This window comes from Pituophis catenifer, unplaced genomic scaffold (assembly GCF_029215685.1).
Source record: "Pituophis catenifer annectens isolate HBS135680 unplaced genomic scaffold, rPitCat1.0.hap2 SCAF_10, whole genome shotgun sequence".
NCBI classification, from domain to species: domain Eukaryota; kingdom Metazoa; phylum Chordata; class Lepidosauria; order Squamata; family Colubridae; genus Pituophis; species Pituophis catenifer.
In genome coordinates, this window is record NW_027256890.1 from 17,305,194 (window position 1) to 17,322,651 (window position 17,458).

General features: G+C 57.8%; 1 protein-coding gene across 1 annotated transcript; it reads right to left on the reverse strand.

Annotated features, from left to right (window-relative positions):
• Window positions 1-600: 600 nt before the first annotated feature.
• On the reverse strand, window positions 601-16,140 carry NTRK1 (neurotrophic receptor tyrosine kinase 1). Its single transcript, XM_070951163.1, is given in 17 exon segments — window positions 601-2,217; window positions 2,941-3,099; window positions 3,978-4,218; window positions 5,228-5,400; window positions 5,577-5,707; window positions 5,928-6,074; window positions 7,917-8,019; window positions 8,140-8,204; window positions 8,899-9,234; window positions 9,984-10,110; window positions 10,255-10,350; window positions 10,352-10,404; window positions 10,607-10,767; window positions 11,486-11,554; window positions 12,408-12,479; window positions 12,639-12,713; window positions 15,869-16,140. Coding segments are annotated over 17 exon segments (2,391 nt in total). The 5' UTR covers window positions 16,066-16,140; the 3' UTR covers window positions 601-2,031.
• Window positions 16,141-17,458: the final 1,318 nt, after the last annotated feature.

The window sequence follows — 17,458 nt, forward strand, 5'->3', positions numbered from 1 at the left end:
AGAGGATTCAAAGGCTCTTATGGCTCCATAACTCCAAGGTTTTAGACCCGAGCAGAATTTGTGCATTCCTGTGAAGAGGCAGAGATGGAAGGGAAAAAATTGTTCCCACGCCCAAAGGGCCTGGCTTTGGTTGGGACCCCCAAATTTAGAGCAAGCAAAGGAAGGCCCACTTGCACCCCAAAAACCAGGGCAGATGAGGGTTTCAGGCAGGAGTGAAATGCTCCCGGTTCGGACCGGATCAGCCGATCCGGTAGCGATGGTGGTGGGTGGTTCCGAGAACCGGTAGCAAAAATCCCTGGCCCCCCCATGCCTCCCCAATTGCCTGGTCACCCACTAGCCGCTTCTTTTAAAAAATGCTCTTAAAAAGTAACAAGAAGCCTCTGACGATCCCAGCTGAGCCGTGCAATCGTCAGAGCCTTTTTTTTACTTTTCAAAGCATTTTTTTTACAACCTCGCATGTGTGCCTGCAGGGCACATGCACAGCCAGCGAACCGGAAGTAAACCGGTTCAGATTTGACCCCTGGTTTGGGGGGTTTCCTCCCCAGTCCTGCCCTGTAGCCTCTGAGCGGGGAAAAAAGGCAGACACATCTCCCCAAAAGATATGAATGAATCCGAGAGATTTTATTTCATTCTTCAGCCCAGGGTCTTTCCAGCATGTTCTTCCAATTCATACAGACACCTAACACCGACAGCTCAGCCTGGCCGTGATATCCCACTCCCCCAAGAAAACCTTCTTTGAGGGCTGCTGGTGGCCCTTCTGGGCTGCGGGGGACGGATCCCCACCCGTTGGGGAGACAAGCGGGGTCTGCCCAGTCTACAACCTGGCCGATATATTAAATGCTTAGAAAGGGGGGGGGGAAGAAAGATGGAGGAAGCCCTCCAACAGAGCCTAATCCCTCTATCGGGGGTCCGTAATCCAATTAAATGTCCTTCCTTAATCCCTTTGCTTTGAAAAATGTGTTTCACCACCAGCCTCCCTTTTAAGACTTGGGCACACAGAGGAGCCCATGTTTGGGAGGGGGCTGTTCTGAGGAGGCGGGAAGGGGACCGATTGTCCTGCACGCTACTCTTTCGAAAGGCACTTTTCCAAAGAGCCTTTCCTCGGAGGTGGGTGGAAATGCCACCATCCGTCCTGTCGTCTGAGAACGTGTGAAAAGCTTCACAACAAAGTGTGAAAAGCCAGCAGGGCAGGGGAGGAAAGGCAGGCTGGATGGCCGGAGGGCTCTCCCCTTGGCAGGAGGCCTCCTTGCTCAGCAAGCCGCCACTGATGATGGCTTCAGCCCAATTTAGGGGGGGGGAAAGCAGGTTATTTAGGATGCAATAGGCAAAGCACCAGCTTAGCTTCAGTTTAGATCGTGCCTCGCTGGGGATGACGGGGCTTCTGGGGGTCTCAAGTGACCTGGAGGGGGGTGTCTGTCACCCTTTGCCAGCCCGTTCTAAATCTCAGGTGGCTTTTTGCATCAGGGTTTGTCTGAATCCTCCAGATTCCCCCCCCCTCCATTGCCAGGAGAAGTTTTATTTATTACAGTGAAGTTCTGCAGCTCAGGGCCATCCATAAGAAGGTGTAAGTGGTGGCCTCTCTGACACCACCAGAGGCGTCTGGAGAGAGTCACTCGGATCATCTTGTGAGCCCCGGTGATGGGAAAACAGGTTTACGTCACCCGGGATGAGACTGAGTGGCTTCCCCGCCTTGCCTCCCTCCCTTCTGGGTCCGCCTGGCAGCTGTCCAGCCCCAGACGGGAACAACTCCAGCGAAAGGAGGCCGCAGGGCCGGACTTCCACCAATGGGTCAGGGTCTCTCCCGCTCAACAAGCCTTTATACACAGAAGGAGGGGAAAGGGCTGCTTCCCAGTCCTGCCCACCGTGGGCCCAGAAACCGGCTGCCTTTCCCGAGGGGGAAGAAACATTTTCCGTGGCAGGCAGAGTTCAGGAAACGGGTCTTGCATGGGTTGAGTTTCTTGCTTGGATGGATGGATGGATGGATGAGTGGATGGAGAAGTGGGGGGGACTCCCCCTTTCTCCCCCTCCCCCTTAGCTGAGAATAGCCAGGTAGACCGGAGGGGCCTTGACCAGCGCCTGCAAGCAGCTGTGGATGGCCTTCATGCTCTGCCGTTGATGGGGCTCCCGTTGCCAGCAGCTCTGCATGATGTCGTAGACCTCTGAGGGGCAGGTCCGCGGCCTCTCCAGCTCCCGGCCCTGCGTGATGCACTCGATGGCCTGCAAAGTGGGAGAGGGGCAAGCACGGCTGGCTTGGGGGCTACCGAGAAGCCCCATGGGGCCAGAGCCACCCTGCCCACTCAGTTCCAGAAGCCAGCCCTGATTCCTCTTCCGGGGTCTCTTATCCAGGGGAAACTTGCAGGAAAGTCTGGGATCGGCTAACCTGGGGAAGAGGGACCCCCCTCCCCATTTGCTGTGGACTCACCCAGCCCTTCCCCTTTCACTCCTGGGGTGTCGCCCTCCCCAAAAGCTGCCCATAAGCTGAGCCTCCTGCAGTCTGGTCAGGTTCCTTCACTTCTCCCATCCCCAAGACCAGGAGTCCTTCAACACTCAAAGAGCCATTTGGACCCATTTCCCACAGAAAAGAAAACACCGGGAGCCACAAAACCCTTCCCGTGCCTGACTATTTCTTCAGTGGCCACAAAACTAGCCTATGTAGTTGAATTAAACTTTTCTTTTCTTGGATTTATCCATGGTTGGCCTACCGGGGGTCGAAAAGCTCAATAAATTGCGTGCTGGTGGGTGTCGCACATTGGCGGTTGTGAGTGATATTTTGAGTGGCAGGGAGCCACAGCAGAGGGGTGAAAGAGCCACATGTGGCTCCAGAGCAGCAGGTTGCTGACCCCTGCTGACCATCCTCCATGCAAAGCCATCCATAAGCATAGGGAGCAAAAGAGGGGCCAGTATGTCCCCTCATCTCTTACCCGCAGCACCCCCCCTTACCTCCGTGTTGGAGAGCTGGTACCAGGGCTGCTTCCCGTAGGTGAAGATCTCCCAGAGGACCACGCCAAAACTCCAGATGTCGCTCTCGGTGGTGAACTTGCGGTAGAGGATGCTCTCGGGGGGCATCCAGCGGATGGGGAGCATGGTACGGCCCCCCACCTGGAGAGAGGGAGGCATGGGGTGAGCGGCTGGGGGGCCCAAGCGAGTCAGAGCCCGGGAGGAATTGCAACAAGGTGTCACATGTGCCATGGCAGGGGTTTGAGCCGGGCATGTTTCTTGACAGAATGGAGGGCACTGAGGAGATGCCAGTCGGGAGTGGCACTCAGCACCCTCTGTGGGGCATTGGCAGCCTTGGGGATGGGCATGACCTCTGCCCCAGGATGGCCTCGCCTTCCGGTCCAGGAGCCTTTTAGTAGGTCCACTTAACCAAAATGCTTCCTAATGAGGCCCCAAGAAGCCTCCTCCTCCTCCTCCTCCTCCTCGCTGGGAACCCTGCTGTCTCTTTCCCAGCCTCCATCTGCTTTCTTGCTCCGCACGTTCCCCCCCCTTTAATTTAACTGTTAAATAGCAGCTCCCTGCCCCCCCCATCTTTCCACTGGCTAAGTGCTTATAGGTTTTTCCACCCCAGGCCCCATTAAATATGAATAGAGGCTGGGGGAGAAACTAAAAGGGAAAAAGCCAGGGAGGGAGAAGGGGAGCCGAAGCTGCCACTTGCAGAGAACCTCCAAATGCCCGGTGGGTCTTCCCTGGCAAAGTCCCTCCGAGCATGTTATGAACCCCGGAGGCATCGGCACTGCTGGCGAGGATCCCTCTTGCCTCTTGGGGGCAGGCTTGGAGGAGAAGCCAAGGGGAGAAGTTCCCACGGGATGGGCAAAGAGGAGCACCAGGGGCCAGCCAGGGGAGAGGGGCATCCGAGCGGGACTGGCACTGTCGACAGGACTCCGAATCGGCCGCAGAGAGTGGGAGCCTGGCCAAGGTCAGGGAGGGGGGGCAGCCCTAAACCCCCCCAGGAGGCTGCAGGTCCCCCCCGCCCTTACCCGATAATAATCGGTGCTGTAAACGTCCCGCGACATGCCAAAGTCCCCGATTTTCACCACCAAGCCGTGTCCCACCAGGCAGTTGCGGGTGGCCAGGTCCCGGTGGACGAAGTGCTGGGAGGCCAGGTAGACCATGCCAGAGGCAATCTGCGTGGCGATCTGCAGCATTTCGCTCAGGGTCAGCTGGCCGAAGGACTGGCCGTTCCCATTGTCCAGCATCTTGGCATCAGGCCCGTGTGACCTGCGAGGCGGGAGAGTGAGGGGAGTGAGACCCTCCTCTGCTTTCACCTCCCCCACAGCTCTCAAATTGCTCCTTCCTAGCATTGTGTGGCTGGGATTGGCACCCACAAGGCTGGAAGTCCAGTCTTCTCTTCTGCTTTTGCAAACTTATAGCCGGAAAGGGAAGACCTCGGGAAGGATTTGGGAATGGCAGGATTGCAGCTGAGGGTGAGGAGGGTCTTTCTTCCCATGCACCCACAAGAGATGGTCAGTCATGCAGACACAGAAACCCCCAACTATTGCAGGTTTCATCACAACAAGCCCTGGAGGGCAGAAAGCCCAGAGGAGAGGCACTTCTGGTCTCCTGCAGCTGAAGGCGGCTGGGCATCCTTTCGTCCTGCCCCAGGGTCTGCCCCAGGGACACCCCCACCCCCCAGGAGGGTGAGCCCAGGGCCATTTCCCCAAGCAGATCTCCATTTTTCCTCCTTGACACAAAACCCAGCCGACAGAACTGGCCGAGGCCTGGCCACCACCCTCCATTAATGCCAAGTCTTATCACCGTAAGCCTCCGAGCTGCGCCTCTCCCAGCCCATCCGAGGGAGGCTGGCAGCTCTCGCCTACGGGCAATACCTGGGGGCCGATCGAAAGAGCCTCCGATTATTCCAGCTGATGGCCAATCCCCTTCAATTTGAGCCTTTCAGACAACTAATCTAATCAATATTGCAAAGGGAAGATTGCATTAGCCAGGGAGGGGGAGAAGGGCCGGGGAGGCTGCTCCAGTAATGGAGAAGAGGAGGGGGGAAGAGGCGCAGGGCGGGGAAGGGGGAGCTGCGAGAAAGGAGGAACAAGGTGGGACAGTTGTGGGCCACACCGATCTAACTGCTGGAAAAAGAAGAGAGACAGGCAGACGGACAGACAGACAGAGAAGGAGAGAGAGAAGGAGAGAGAGGAGGGAGAGAGAGAGAAAGAAAAAAAAAGAGAGATGCTCTGAGCATCACAGCCCCACACCGGCTGCCGGGCATCCCACTCACCGGAGGAAGCGGTTGAGGTCCCCATGCTTCATATACTCGAAGAGCATGATGAGGGGCTCCCCGTCGGTGCAGACCCCATAGAACTTGACGATGTGCTCGTGCTGCAGGACGGTCAGCAGCTCGGCCTCCCGCTGGAAGTCCAGCCGGGTGCTATCCGTGGCTTCTTTCAGGGTCTCCGGAGAGAGGGAGGGAGGGAGGGGATGCTCAGCGAGGAGAGTCGGGGTCTCAAACTCAAATGACTTCGGGACCCACACGGGGGGGGGGGAGAAACCCGGTGGTCCTTCCAGGCAGCCCCTACCCCAAACCCAGAGGGGCGAGAAAGAGGGGGCAGGAGGGGAGGGGTCCTCACCTTGACGGCCACCAGCATCTTCTCCTGGGTGGGGCTGAGGTTGTGGCACTCGGCCAGGAAGACCTTGCCGAAAGCCCCCTCGCCCAGCTCCCACTTCAGCACAATCTCCCTGCGCTTGATGTGCCGGACGGCTGGGGTGGGGGAGAAGGAAGCCAAGCATCTTTGCGGGGGAGGGGTCAGAGGGCGTGCCAGGCGCCCCCATGGGTCACGCAATCCCGGGTGAGAGCAGTGTGGTTGCCCTCCTCCGGGTGAGAGAGCCCAGCAGGGCACCAGGAGGGGCCAGAGAAGCGGGGCTGCCCCGGCCCCTCCGGCAGAGCAGCCCAGACCCCCCTCTAAGCCCCGAAGACCTACGGGCATTGCAGAAGTACTGGGGGTTCTCCACGAAGCTGCTCTTGAGCCCCTCCAGCTTGGCCTCGACGGAAGAGCGGGGGCTGCTGCTCACGTCCATGAACTGCAGGGACATGGCCAGGTCATCCTCTTGAGCCAACACCACGGACCCTGCGGAGAAGGCCAGGGGATTGCCAAAGCTGCCCAGCGGCTTTAGATGGGCTCGCTGGTCAGATGGTCAGGCATCAAATGGTCACAGAGACTCACAAATGGGAGGGCAGCCTTGTTCCCAAAGAGCCTGGCCGGGTCAACTGAGAATGCAGTGGCTGGAAGCAGTGGGGAAATCCAACATTTTTTAATACCGGTTCTGTGGGCGTGGCTTGGTGGGCATGGTGTGGCAGGGGAAGGATATTGCAAAATCCCCATTCCCACCCCACTCTGTGGCCAGCCAGAGGTGGTATTTGCCGGTTCTCTGAACTGCTCAAAATTTCCGCTACCGGTTCTCCAGAACCTGTCCGAACCTGCTGGATTTCACCCGTGGCTGGAAGGGTTTGATGTGGCCAGCATTGGTGGTTTACCTAGTGGTGGGAAGCCCAGCCTGCCTGGAAGGTTTTAAATTTCCCTGGGGAAGTGCGATCCCAGCAGAGTCCACAAACAGCCTTGAGGAGGAGGTGGAGGAGGAGGAGGAGGAGGAGGAGGAGGAGGAGGAGAGAGTAAGCCTTTTCAAGGAGTTTCAAACTCTGGAAGAGCCTTCATGGAAATTTTGCGGAGGTGGTTTGTCCACCCATGTCCTGGGATGTCCTTTGACTTTCCTATCTGACTGTTTGGGATTTCCTGGTGATCTCCCACCCTCCCTCCCTGGCCAGTTTCAGGCCCAGGCCAGGGGGTTCAGGTGCTGAGACTCCCTTTTCCAGAGGGTCCTCCAAGGAAGCCCCCAGACCCAGCAGACAGGAGGAGGCAGTGCCGATCGTGGCCATCAGCGCCTGCCGGAGTGCATCTGTTGCTTGAGCGGCCTGCGGCGTGCGAGGAGGGGCTTGTTTGCCGCGCCAATCTGGTGCCCCCCTCCTGAAAGGCAGGCAGTGCCAAGGGAGCCGTCAGCAGAGCATTTAAGCCTCCAGTAATTACCGTGAGAGGGTCCGTGCCCCCCCAGCCCTTCCCCATGCTTCTTCATCAACGTCAGGCACGGCTGCTGGAGCCTGGCGGGGGGGAGATAACGGCTCCAGAGCTGCTCTGTGGAAGAAGTGGGCGGTGGGCTTCCAGGAGGGTCTCACGTTTCTCCTGGCAGGATCAGAAGGGGCTTGGCCTTGCTGGCTTGAGCTGACCTGGGCAGGGGGTCTCCATGGTCTCCCCTCCACCCAATCCTGCAATCTTGCAAGAGCAGCCAAAGGCAGCTGAAGTCTACCTGTCAATGGGGAGGGGTGGAGCAAGGAGGCCCAGCAACTGGCATGCCTGGAAGGGCAGCTTCTTGTGCCCCCATTCGAGGCATGGCAGCCCCATAAGCAGAGCCAGCCTGGTCTCTGCCAGCTTAGCAGGAACAGCACTCACATAGCGAGAAGGTGGTGGGTGGGTGTGTTTGGGGGGGGGTCTGGACGACTCTAACAACAACAAGTGGCTGCTGCTTCCCTCCCCTGCCCCCCCACAAGCCTTTGGCTGCCTTTCCAGCCCCCCTGGGGGTGATTCAGGCCGATCAAGCCCATTTACAGGCTGAATCAATTCCAGCAGTGAATTAGCAGCTGATGCCTGCCTGAAGGGGGAGGGGGACGAGGAGGAGGAGGAGGAGGAGGAGGCTAATGAAGTGGGGGGGAGGCTGGGGGGGGAAGCTCCTCCTCACCCTGATGCCTTCCCTTCACCAGCCCTCAGGACCATCTCTGCCGGTCAGGGCAAGGATGGCCACAGCTGCCCTTGGAAGCCACCAGAGGGACCCCAAAGATGTCCGGCCGTGCAGAAGCCCATTTCCGGCCCAGTGAAGGGAAAGGGGGGGGATAGGGAAGGCCGAAGCCCCCTCCCACTTACGCTTGATGCTGAATTTGGAGCTCTGTCCGCACTTGTTGAGGAAGAGCAACATGATGGACAGGAAGACACAGGCACAAACCGCCAGGACCACGGCCACGGAGATCTGCGGAATGTGGGGGGAGAGAGAGAGAGAGTGGCACTCTCGGCTGCCCCTCCCCCCAAAAAGGCTCCCCCGCCCTCCTTCCCTCCTTCCCCAAGAGAGTGCTCCTTCTTGGCCCTTTACCCCAACCGGGTGCTCCTCTGGGGTCTCCACGGGGCCCGCCTCAGTGCCATTCGTGTCCTCTGCTCCTGGGCACAAAAGAGAGAACAGAATCAGGTCATTTCTGGGAAGGCAGCCCCCCCTCCATAGCCTCCCCTCCTCCCCGCTGCCCTCATAACTGTCATCCCCCCCCCATCTCTGCCTTTTTGATCTCTGTGGGGCGCCTTCATCCACAGAGAGAGAGAGAGGGTCTCTCCACTGGAAAGCACCCCGGTTTCCACATGGCCCCCCTCCCTCCCTCCCTCCCTCCCTCCCCTCCGCCCAAGGGCTAAAGAGAACCACGCTTACTGTCGGGCGTGAGGGAGCCTTACAGCAGCAAGGAAAGAGAAGGAGAAGACGGGGGAAGTTGGTGAACCTTCAAAGCTCAGGAGCCCCCCCCCAAATGAATGGCCCCCGAATTACACTCTCTTTCTCTTCCTCCTCTCTTTTTCTTGCACACAAACACACACCCGTGCACACACAGGCACAAAAGCAACGCCTGCCTCTACAGGCACCTTCGGAGGGCTCTCTACCCCCTGGGCACCGTGCGTTCAGAGAAAGAGACTGCAGGGCCCCCGCCTGGCTTCTCCCTCATTTGTGCAGCGCTCGCTCTCAGTATTTCCGCCATCTTTGGCACTGCCCGGGTGCTTGGGGAGGGAACGGCACCTAGGTGGTTGCAGAGCGCCCCGTGTGCCCGACCCAGAAGCCCTGGCCTGGGCAACTTCGCCCTGCAGAGGCTGGTACCGTGAAAGGGTACGTCCGGGAGGAAGTTTCCATCCGGGAAGTCCATGAAGTGCTGGTAGGTGGTGCAGGAGGCCGAGCCCAGGGCGTTGGCCACCAGCAGGGTGTAGTTGCCATTGAAGTAGTGTGAGGGCTTGTCGAGGATCAAGCAGCCGTGGACGATGGTTGTAGTCGGGACGTCTTCCGGGAAGAGCTTGGTGTAAATGATCTGCGTCTCCAGGAGGTCCGTGTGGTCCAGCTGCCACCGGATGCTGGGCGTGGGGTTGCCGTCCACGGAGAAGGGGATGCACCAGCGGTAGTACATGACGGCCGGGCCCATCGCACGGATCATTGCTGGGACTGCAGAAAGGAGGGAAAGGAGGGGGGGGGTCTGTGGGGCGCCCCAAACTGGGCAGCCAGTGGTGAAATCCAATTTTTTTTAATACCAGTTCTGTGGCCGTGGCTTGGTGGGCACGGCAGGGAAAGGATACTGCAAAATCTCCATTCCCTCCCCATTCCTGGGCCAGTCAGAGATGGTATTTGTCGGTTCTCCAAACTACTCAAAATTTCCACTACCAGTTCTCCAGAACCTGCTGGATTTCACCCCTGTGGGCGGCCCTTTGAAATCCTTCTCGTGCAAGTTTTGACGCAGCGTTTGGGCCAGACGCTCAGCCCTCTTGATCTCGGCCAGATCAAGACCCCAAGAGGGATGGGGGGGAATGAAGAAAATGACCCCGGCTGAACAAGCAGAGGCAGGGCTCAGAAGCAAGGCCATTCGGACACAGGCCCAGCTGGGTTCCTTGCAGGGCACCAAGATCTCCTCTGGGGTTTGGATCAGCAACAAGCTGGGTGGTAGAGTCCTGAACACCAAGGCTGGCCTGTACCACTCAGGGAAGAGGCAGCCCACCATATTTCTTTGCTGGTTTGCTCAGAGGCCCTAAGTCTGCCAGGAGTGGGCACCTGGGCACCTTTTCCTTTCTTGCAAGGAACAGCTGCCAAACACACCCAGGGAGCTAATACTTTCTTCTAAGCCCCCTTTGCTGAATGCCAGCGAAAAGGGACATCTCACCAGCCGCCCCTGCCCCTGCCCCAGGCCCCTTTCCCCTTACAGGTCACGTTCAGCCGGGCCACGGCTTCCCCCATGCCCGCCTCGTTCTCCGCTTGGCAGGTGATGTTTTGCAGGTTGTAGCTGGCAGAGATGTTGGTGATCTGTAGCACGATTTCCGACTCTGACTTCTGGGAGGGCAAGAAACAGGAGTCACCGACCAGCCGGCCCCTCTGCTTTAAAGGCTCCAGGGAGCATTTCATCCCCCTCCCCACTTCTCAACCAGCAGGGGCATTCTTGAGGTCAGTCCCAGGGCGGCACCCCCCACAACTTGCCTTGGTTTTGATGGGGGGTTCACCCCCCACCTTGGGCAAATCCCAATCCGCCACTGGCTGCGGCTCTCCTGCGATGTGACACGTCAGGTTGACACTCCTCGCCTTCTGCCATCGGGGTGGGATTGTAGTCTATCCTGACCTTGGGGAAATCTGCACAGGGATGGAGGGGGAGAGTGGGGGCTTCAGGTAGCTGCCAACCCCCCCCCCCCCGAGCTGGGGAGGGACTCTCTTGCAGCAGTAAAAGAAGCCAGGAAAATTCTGGAAGGGCTGGAACTGCATCCATGCAGGAAAGAGCTCAGGTCCACTGAATTTCGGCTGGGGCTCCCCCACTGAGGGGGGAGTTCTGCCTTACCACAGCCGGAGAGGGTGAGGTTGAAGACGGGAACCAGGGTCCTGTCCTCCTGCAGGCACTGGAAGGAATGGTTGCCCGCCCAGTCAAGCTGCCTCTTCTGCTGCCAGGATTGCAGCCACAGCAGCCCACAAACACACCGCAGGGGGTTCCCCACTAGGATCCTGCCCAGGGAAAGCAAGGGGGGTGGGGGGGACACAGTCAGCCTGATAAAGCTGCAACCGCTCCCCCACCCCCAGCTTCCATCCAGAACAGAGAGCCCAGAGAACATCTAATTTTAAATGTTTGGTCAATGCCTCTGGCTCTCCAGAATGGCATTAAAAGAGAAGAGTGATATTTGCCAAGCCTGACTAGAAACCCAATTTATCCACGCTGATCTTTTAATACTCGCTTAAAGCGGAGTGGATCTCCAAATTGCATTACGGAGTCGAAGCCGGCTGGCCAGGCCTCTTTTACTCTGAGCTAATCAGTCCAGGCCGAGGAGGGGAGAACCTGGAGTGTTCAAGGCGGTGGACTCGGCCAAAGGAAAAAAACACCACCATGAGGAAGGGGGACGTCCACCCCACCCACCCACCCACCACCTGGGTCAGGCCTGTCCTCAGCAGCAAAGCAGGGATATTTTGCAGGAGAGGCTCAATGGGCGTTGTAAGGAATAAATCAGGTTTCATCGGAGCAGCCTGAATCTTCAAAGGACTCTGAAATCTCCTGGTCGGTTCAGGAAGATAGCTTTGGGGGGGGGGGGGGGAGAAGGAGCTCGGCCAGAAATCAAGGACAAGACCAAACTTTGTGAGTTGGAAGGGTCTCCCTCCCTCCCTCCCCCACTGTGTGTGTGTGTGTGTGTGTGTGTGTGTGTGTGTGTTGTATGTGTATGCAGAGACTCACAGCTCCTGAAGGCGGAGATGGTAGAAGACCCTCCAGGAGAGGAATTCCAGCTGGTTGAAGGCCAGATTCCTACAGAGAGACAGAAGGAAACGGCTTCCTTGCCCCCGTGTCCTCCCCCTTGGTCTCTTCTCAGCCTGCTTGCTTTCCCTACAGGCAGAGATTCAGCAGGTGCAGCCTTTTCCAGCTGGGACTGGCCCAGGAGCCTCAGCCAAGCACTTGATATCTCTTTATTGCATTGCTAAGTTTACAAAATCCAGATCTCTTCGGGTGAGCCATCCCACGGAGGCAGCCCCGCCCTGTGGTTTGGGCGCCCGCCTCTTGTACCCGAGCTGAGCTTCCTTATCTGGGGGCTTCTGTTCAATTGGCAGCATCATCCCTTCCACCCTGGCAGGGAGGTGATCCGGTGCCTGGACTGAGGAAGGACATCCCAGGAACGGGAGGGATGGCTTTTGCCCTTTGGAGCCCTTTGGAGCTGACCCATCCAGCTGCCTCTGGCCTTGGTGCTGCCCGTCGCCCCTGGGGCTGGCCCCACACCAGCCTATCCAGGCGTGGCTTTCCCGCCCAGCAAGAGGGCTGCCAGAGCTGTGCTGAGCAGGGATCCATCGATCATTGTGGGTTGCAGAGGGACATTAACCCTAACAATGATTAATCGCGTTCCAGGCAAGCTGTTAATGAACAAAGGGGAAGGGGCAAGGGGGGAGGAGAATCGACCTGTGGTGGGGGGCAGGGAGAGACCCCTGGGGCTTCTCGGATGGAGCTGAGCCCAGCTCCTCTTCCTGAGGAAGATCCGTCATCGTTTAAGCCAGAGTCCCTCAATGCCAGCAAGTTTAAGACAGGTGCCCAGTGCCTCGATGACCCTCTCTGCAGAAAGCACACACACCCCGCACCCCCCAGCCAGAAGGGCCCCATTCCTAACACTCACACGTGGGTCAGATTTGGGCTGGCCTTGAAGGCATCTGGAGCAATGAACTTCAGGCTGGTCTTTGCAATAGTCCTGCAAGGAAGGCATGGGGCCTTCAGAGGGAGGAAGGGGCAAAGGACCACCTTCTTCACCCAGGAAGAGCCCCTCTGCCAACCCCCACCCTCCCACTGTCTCCCCCACCTTGGGCTGTCCAAGCCTCCCCTCCCCCCCCCCACGTCCTCCAGAACTCACAGATTCTTCAGCTCCCGGGGGTTTCTCAGGTCCTCCCCGGTCAGGTTGATCAGCCCAGCCTGGTTTTCCACAACTCTGAAAAAGAGCAGCCCCCCCCCTTCAGAAGCAGCTATTTCTTTTTATTTTTTAGTATGGCACATCCACATCGTATTTCAATAAAAAGAAACACAGGGGCAAGAATACAAAGCACGGAATATAAAACGGGAAGATCGCAAACAGACATCTAAGTTGTAAATATGATTTTTGACATCATTTACCACAGCTGGAAAATCAGCAAAACTGATTTGATGTGTTGCCCCACTTCAGACCCAGACGTGAACCCACAAGGCATTTCTTAGGATTGCTGCTGTTCAACATCCAGGGGCCCCGTGTGGGCCGGTACCCTTCAGTGGGGCTTATTATGCTCAGCCATAGGGCTGGCTCGCTGTGGCATCTCCCGCCCCACCTCGCCACAGCTTTTCCGGGAACTCCTCTCTTCCTGCCACCTGGCATAATTGATGGGTCCCTCTGATGTTGGGAAAAGGAGCTTTGGCAGAATGGACCATCCCTTCTCGCCACTTAAGCGGTTCAGAAGATAGAGAAGAGCTATTAGCAGGAGCCTGTAGGCGAGGGGGAGCTTCAGGACCGGGCAGGATGGTGCTCCTTCATCTACAAAATACACATCACACACACACCCATTCCTACAAAAAGCTCCTTCTGCCTCTAGAAAGGAACCAAGGTTAGCTTGAGTGGAAGGAAACTCCTGATCCAAAAGGCTTCTTCCGCACTTTTTACAAATAACCAAGTTAAACTGGGTTACCAGACTGAATCTCAGGCCAGACAAAGCAGCCCTCAAAACTGCCAAGGTCCTTTTAGGTGACTGACCCCGAATAACACATTGTTTTCCAAGAATTAATACAATTAATGTGTTGACAGCTTTGGCTCTCACCCCCCCGCCTTTAATTCGTTCTTCGCATCAAATGAACGGAAAAATGTAATGAATGCGGCTGACTGCCCTATTTTGAAATATTTACAGGCCGCCTAATGCGTTTAGATCCCAGGATTCAAAATATTGATTTTCCTCCCGTCAGCAATGCCTCCCTTCAAACCTCTTTGCCTATCGTCCGTGAAAGTGAGGTTAGCTAGGATTTGGGTTTGTGCGGCTTACAAACTCTACATCCCGGCTGCTAAATGAGGATTTCCGCCTGTGTGGCAACAGCAGAAAGATTGTTTGCACTCTCCAGCTTGCAGGTTATGAACATCAAAAGTGTCAAAAATGACTTCCTCAGGGTCAGAGGGGCGAGGCTTGTGAAATAATAAAGAAATGTCCAGGTTATCCAAGAAAGGTGATGCCAGAGAGCAGAAGGAGGGAAGGGTGTGCGCGCTTTGTGGGAAGACCAGGAGGGATGTGGGGTTAAAGCAGTGCCAAGTGATGAACTCCACTGCATTGCGGGCATAGGCGTGTGGGTTGCCACCCGTGGTAGGCACAGGATTGGGGCCTCTTGACTGCAAAAGCGATGCCAGCCTGCCCCAAACACCTCTCAAAGGCTGATGGGGAAAGAGAAACTGGCATTTCTGGGCTGCAGGGTATATAAAGAGGAGTCCTTAAAGTCAAACCTGTTCCCACCCTTCACTAAGAAAGGGGGGTGTAGGGATTCTGCCAGGTGGTAAGACTTCCCCCCCCCCTTTACTCAGTGGAGGTCTCATCAGCAGGACCCAAATATTCTGTTCTTTGGGGGGAAAGTTCCGCAGTGAGACCAGCATTTTGGTGGCCTGTTTCCCAGGGTACACGCTGTTTCCATTTTTATGCCTCATTAGCTTTGATGCTGGCCTGACTCCCCAGCTCTGTCTTTGGGGATCTCGCCACCAGCCAGGCCTTCTTCCCCCCCATGCCCAGCAGTGGCCCAATGGGGTGAGCAGGGGCTGGGCTGCCAAGGAGAGCCAGCATGTGGCACCCTCTCTCGTGGCAGTGGCAGAAAGGGCCCGCCTGGGTTGGGTCTTCTAGGAAGCTGCTAATGCAGCCTAGGGAAACGTCACGCCCCTCGGGGTGGGGGGAACCAGGCAGGCCGAGTGAGTCTCCCCTTCCTGGAGATGAGGTGGCCTCCCTTGCAGGGAAGATGGCTGGTGGCCAGGAGATCAAGGCAGGGTGGAGGAGGGGCTTCCTCACTCCATGCTCAAAGCCCTGATGGAAAAATCAAGAAGGGCCCTGGGAAGCGGTGGCATAATTCCATGGCCCATTGCCAGGTCTCCTCTCTCTGGCTAGGTTGGGGTGAGGAGACCCACTGGGTCAACAGCCCAATCCAGCTGCTTTGCTGCCCCCAGCTAAGGTCCACGCAAGGAGAAGTTGGCTGCAGCCCCTTCAAACCCCAAATCCTGGCCACTTGCTGAGCCCCAGAATCAAAGTGCTGCTACTAAATTATGTGATGTGCTCCATGCTTGAATGCTCCAGAATATTAAAGACCAATTTTCACTTTTAGGAGCTCTTGGAACTCGGTCACTATTTGGCAGCAGAAGGCGTCTCCATGTGCATATTTGCATCTCAGTCCCTTCTTTTTCTTTCTCTTTCTCTGTTTTTGTCTCTCTCTCTCTCTCTCCCTCCCTCCCTCCCTCCCTCCCTCCCTCCCTCCCTCTCCCTCTCTTTCTCTTTTTTCCTCCTTTCTTTTTTCCTTTCTCTCTCTCTCTCTCTCTCTCTCTCTCTCTCTCTCCTCTCTTTCTTTCTCTTTTCCCTTTTTTCATTCTCTCTTTCTCCCCCCCCACCCTCTCCAGGTTTTATGGCAAAACAAAAGCCGTTCCGACTGTTGCAACCCTTCTCAAAGTTTGCTCAGCGCTGTTATGGCAGTTGGCACCAAGGGGAGCTCAGGAAAACGCTGCCCAACCTCCGGATTGGGCTTCCCTGAAACCCCGTTTGTAAAGCCACCTGCCTTTGTTTGGGGCTCGACCGCGCCGGTGTTTTCAGGGCGATAACCCCGAAGTAATCCCCACCAGGCGGGGGAGAAACAGCTGGGGGTGGGGGAGACGGAGGGTCCGCGCCTCTTTTGGAGGAGCGAGAGGGGCAGCAGAACCTGAATAAGATCCGATTCTGGCGCTGAGGCTGCGCCGGCTGTCAAACTTCCCTTCCGCTGCGCTCCTCTTCTGGGGAGACCCGCCGCTCCCGCTCGCTCGCCGCAAGACGGGGGCCGGGACGTCTCCTGCATCCGAGCAAGGCTGCCCCACCCTCCCCTCCACCTGCCGGTTCTTCCCCAAACACTCACATTTCGGTGAAGTTCTCCAGGCTGCGCAGCTGCGCCAGGGAGTGGATGTCGCGCGGCTCCTGGCAGAGCAGCGCGCTCAGGTAACAGCGGCACTCTTCCAGGCAGGGCGAGGGGGCGCCGGGCGACAGGCACAGCCAGCCCAGCCACAGCAGAAGTCCGGCCGAGGCGCGGAGCGGGCTTCTCCCCCCGGGCTGCATGTCGGTCCTGTTCTCATGTGCGCCTCCCTCGGAGAGTGCCGGGTCGCGGGGGACTCTCAGGGCATCTGCCTCTGCCCGGCTCCCCTTCCCGACTGCGGAGCACGTGTGGACGCAGCAGCTGCTCCATTCCTGGAGGGGTTTTCAACCTTCGAGGGGCGGGGCTGCCTCCAGGCTCCTCCTTCCCAAACAGCCCCTCCCGCCCTGTCCCCGCGGCCCTCTCGGGGATGTGGACGCAGCAGGACAGCCGCCTCCGCCGGGCATCAGGGCTGCGGGCAGAAGGCGCGGCTGTCTTGGCCCAGGACCCTGGCTGAGAAGGGCAGGCGCGGCTGGAGGATCTGGGGCTGAATGAGGCAGTCCAGGGCAAGGACAAGCCCGGCTGAAGGCCCCTTTGCGCCCTCAGGGGATCTGGCACGCTCTAAACTGCGAGGATGTGCCCAGAGGCAGGAAACCGCCTGTTTTCCCTCTCAGCCATCTCTGGGTGGCATCCTCTGCCCCCTGTCCTTTCCCCTCCGGACAGCCAGCTGATCAATGGATTCAACACCTTTAAATAACTGGATCGATTGAACCATTGCGCGCAGCAGAGTCACAGCCACATCGGGGAAGGGGTCGCGGAGCACCCTTTCCTTGCTCCCACTCCTAGGGGGATCCTCCACATTCCTGGGTCCCGTGCCCTGGTGGTCCTCCACCCACAGACGTGGGGGACTGTCATGCCACTGCCACGCCAATGTTTTTGACTTGCCAAACCAGTGAGCGATGCTGCCCTCGGAGTAGAAAGCGCTAGCCTTCATTTCCCTGGCTTCAACCCCAGGACTAAATCTGTCTTCTGGGAAACAATGCCCCTGACCACGTGCAGAGGCCACCGCAAAGAAAAGCAGGTGCCCACCGAGTGAGAATAAGTGGAGAGTTGTGAGCCTTGAAGGAGGAGGAGGAGGAAGGCCAAAGAGAGAGCCCCCCCCAGGAGAGAACCAGCCTCCGCTGTCTCTCCACGATTTGAATTCCCTTTCGACCCCTCCCCCCCACCCCCGCTGCCCCGATGCTCTGCACGGACCGAGTCCCCTTCCCGGGGAGCAGCGGGAGGTCCTGGTGCCAGCGGATGGGGCTACACAAGGCGTGAAGGTCTCGCGGGTGGGGTGGGGAGTAATGACCGCTGCCTCTTTGGCAGCAGATGGCTTGAAAGCCTTTTCAGCAAACGCTTCGCTTTCATTACGATAAAATGGAGCCAAATTTAAAAGCGACGCGAGGAAGTGCATTTGCAGCCCTTGGCATGATGGGACCTCGGTTCCAGCAGGGGCTACTTGGGGACTTTGCGGGGAGGTGACACAAAGGGGAACAAAGGGGGGGCGATGATTTAGGAGGCGCCCCATGTGGGTAGCCTTGGCAAGGCCCCAGGGAA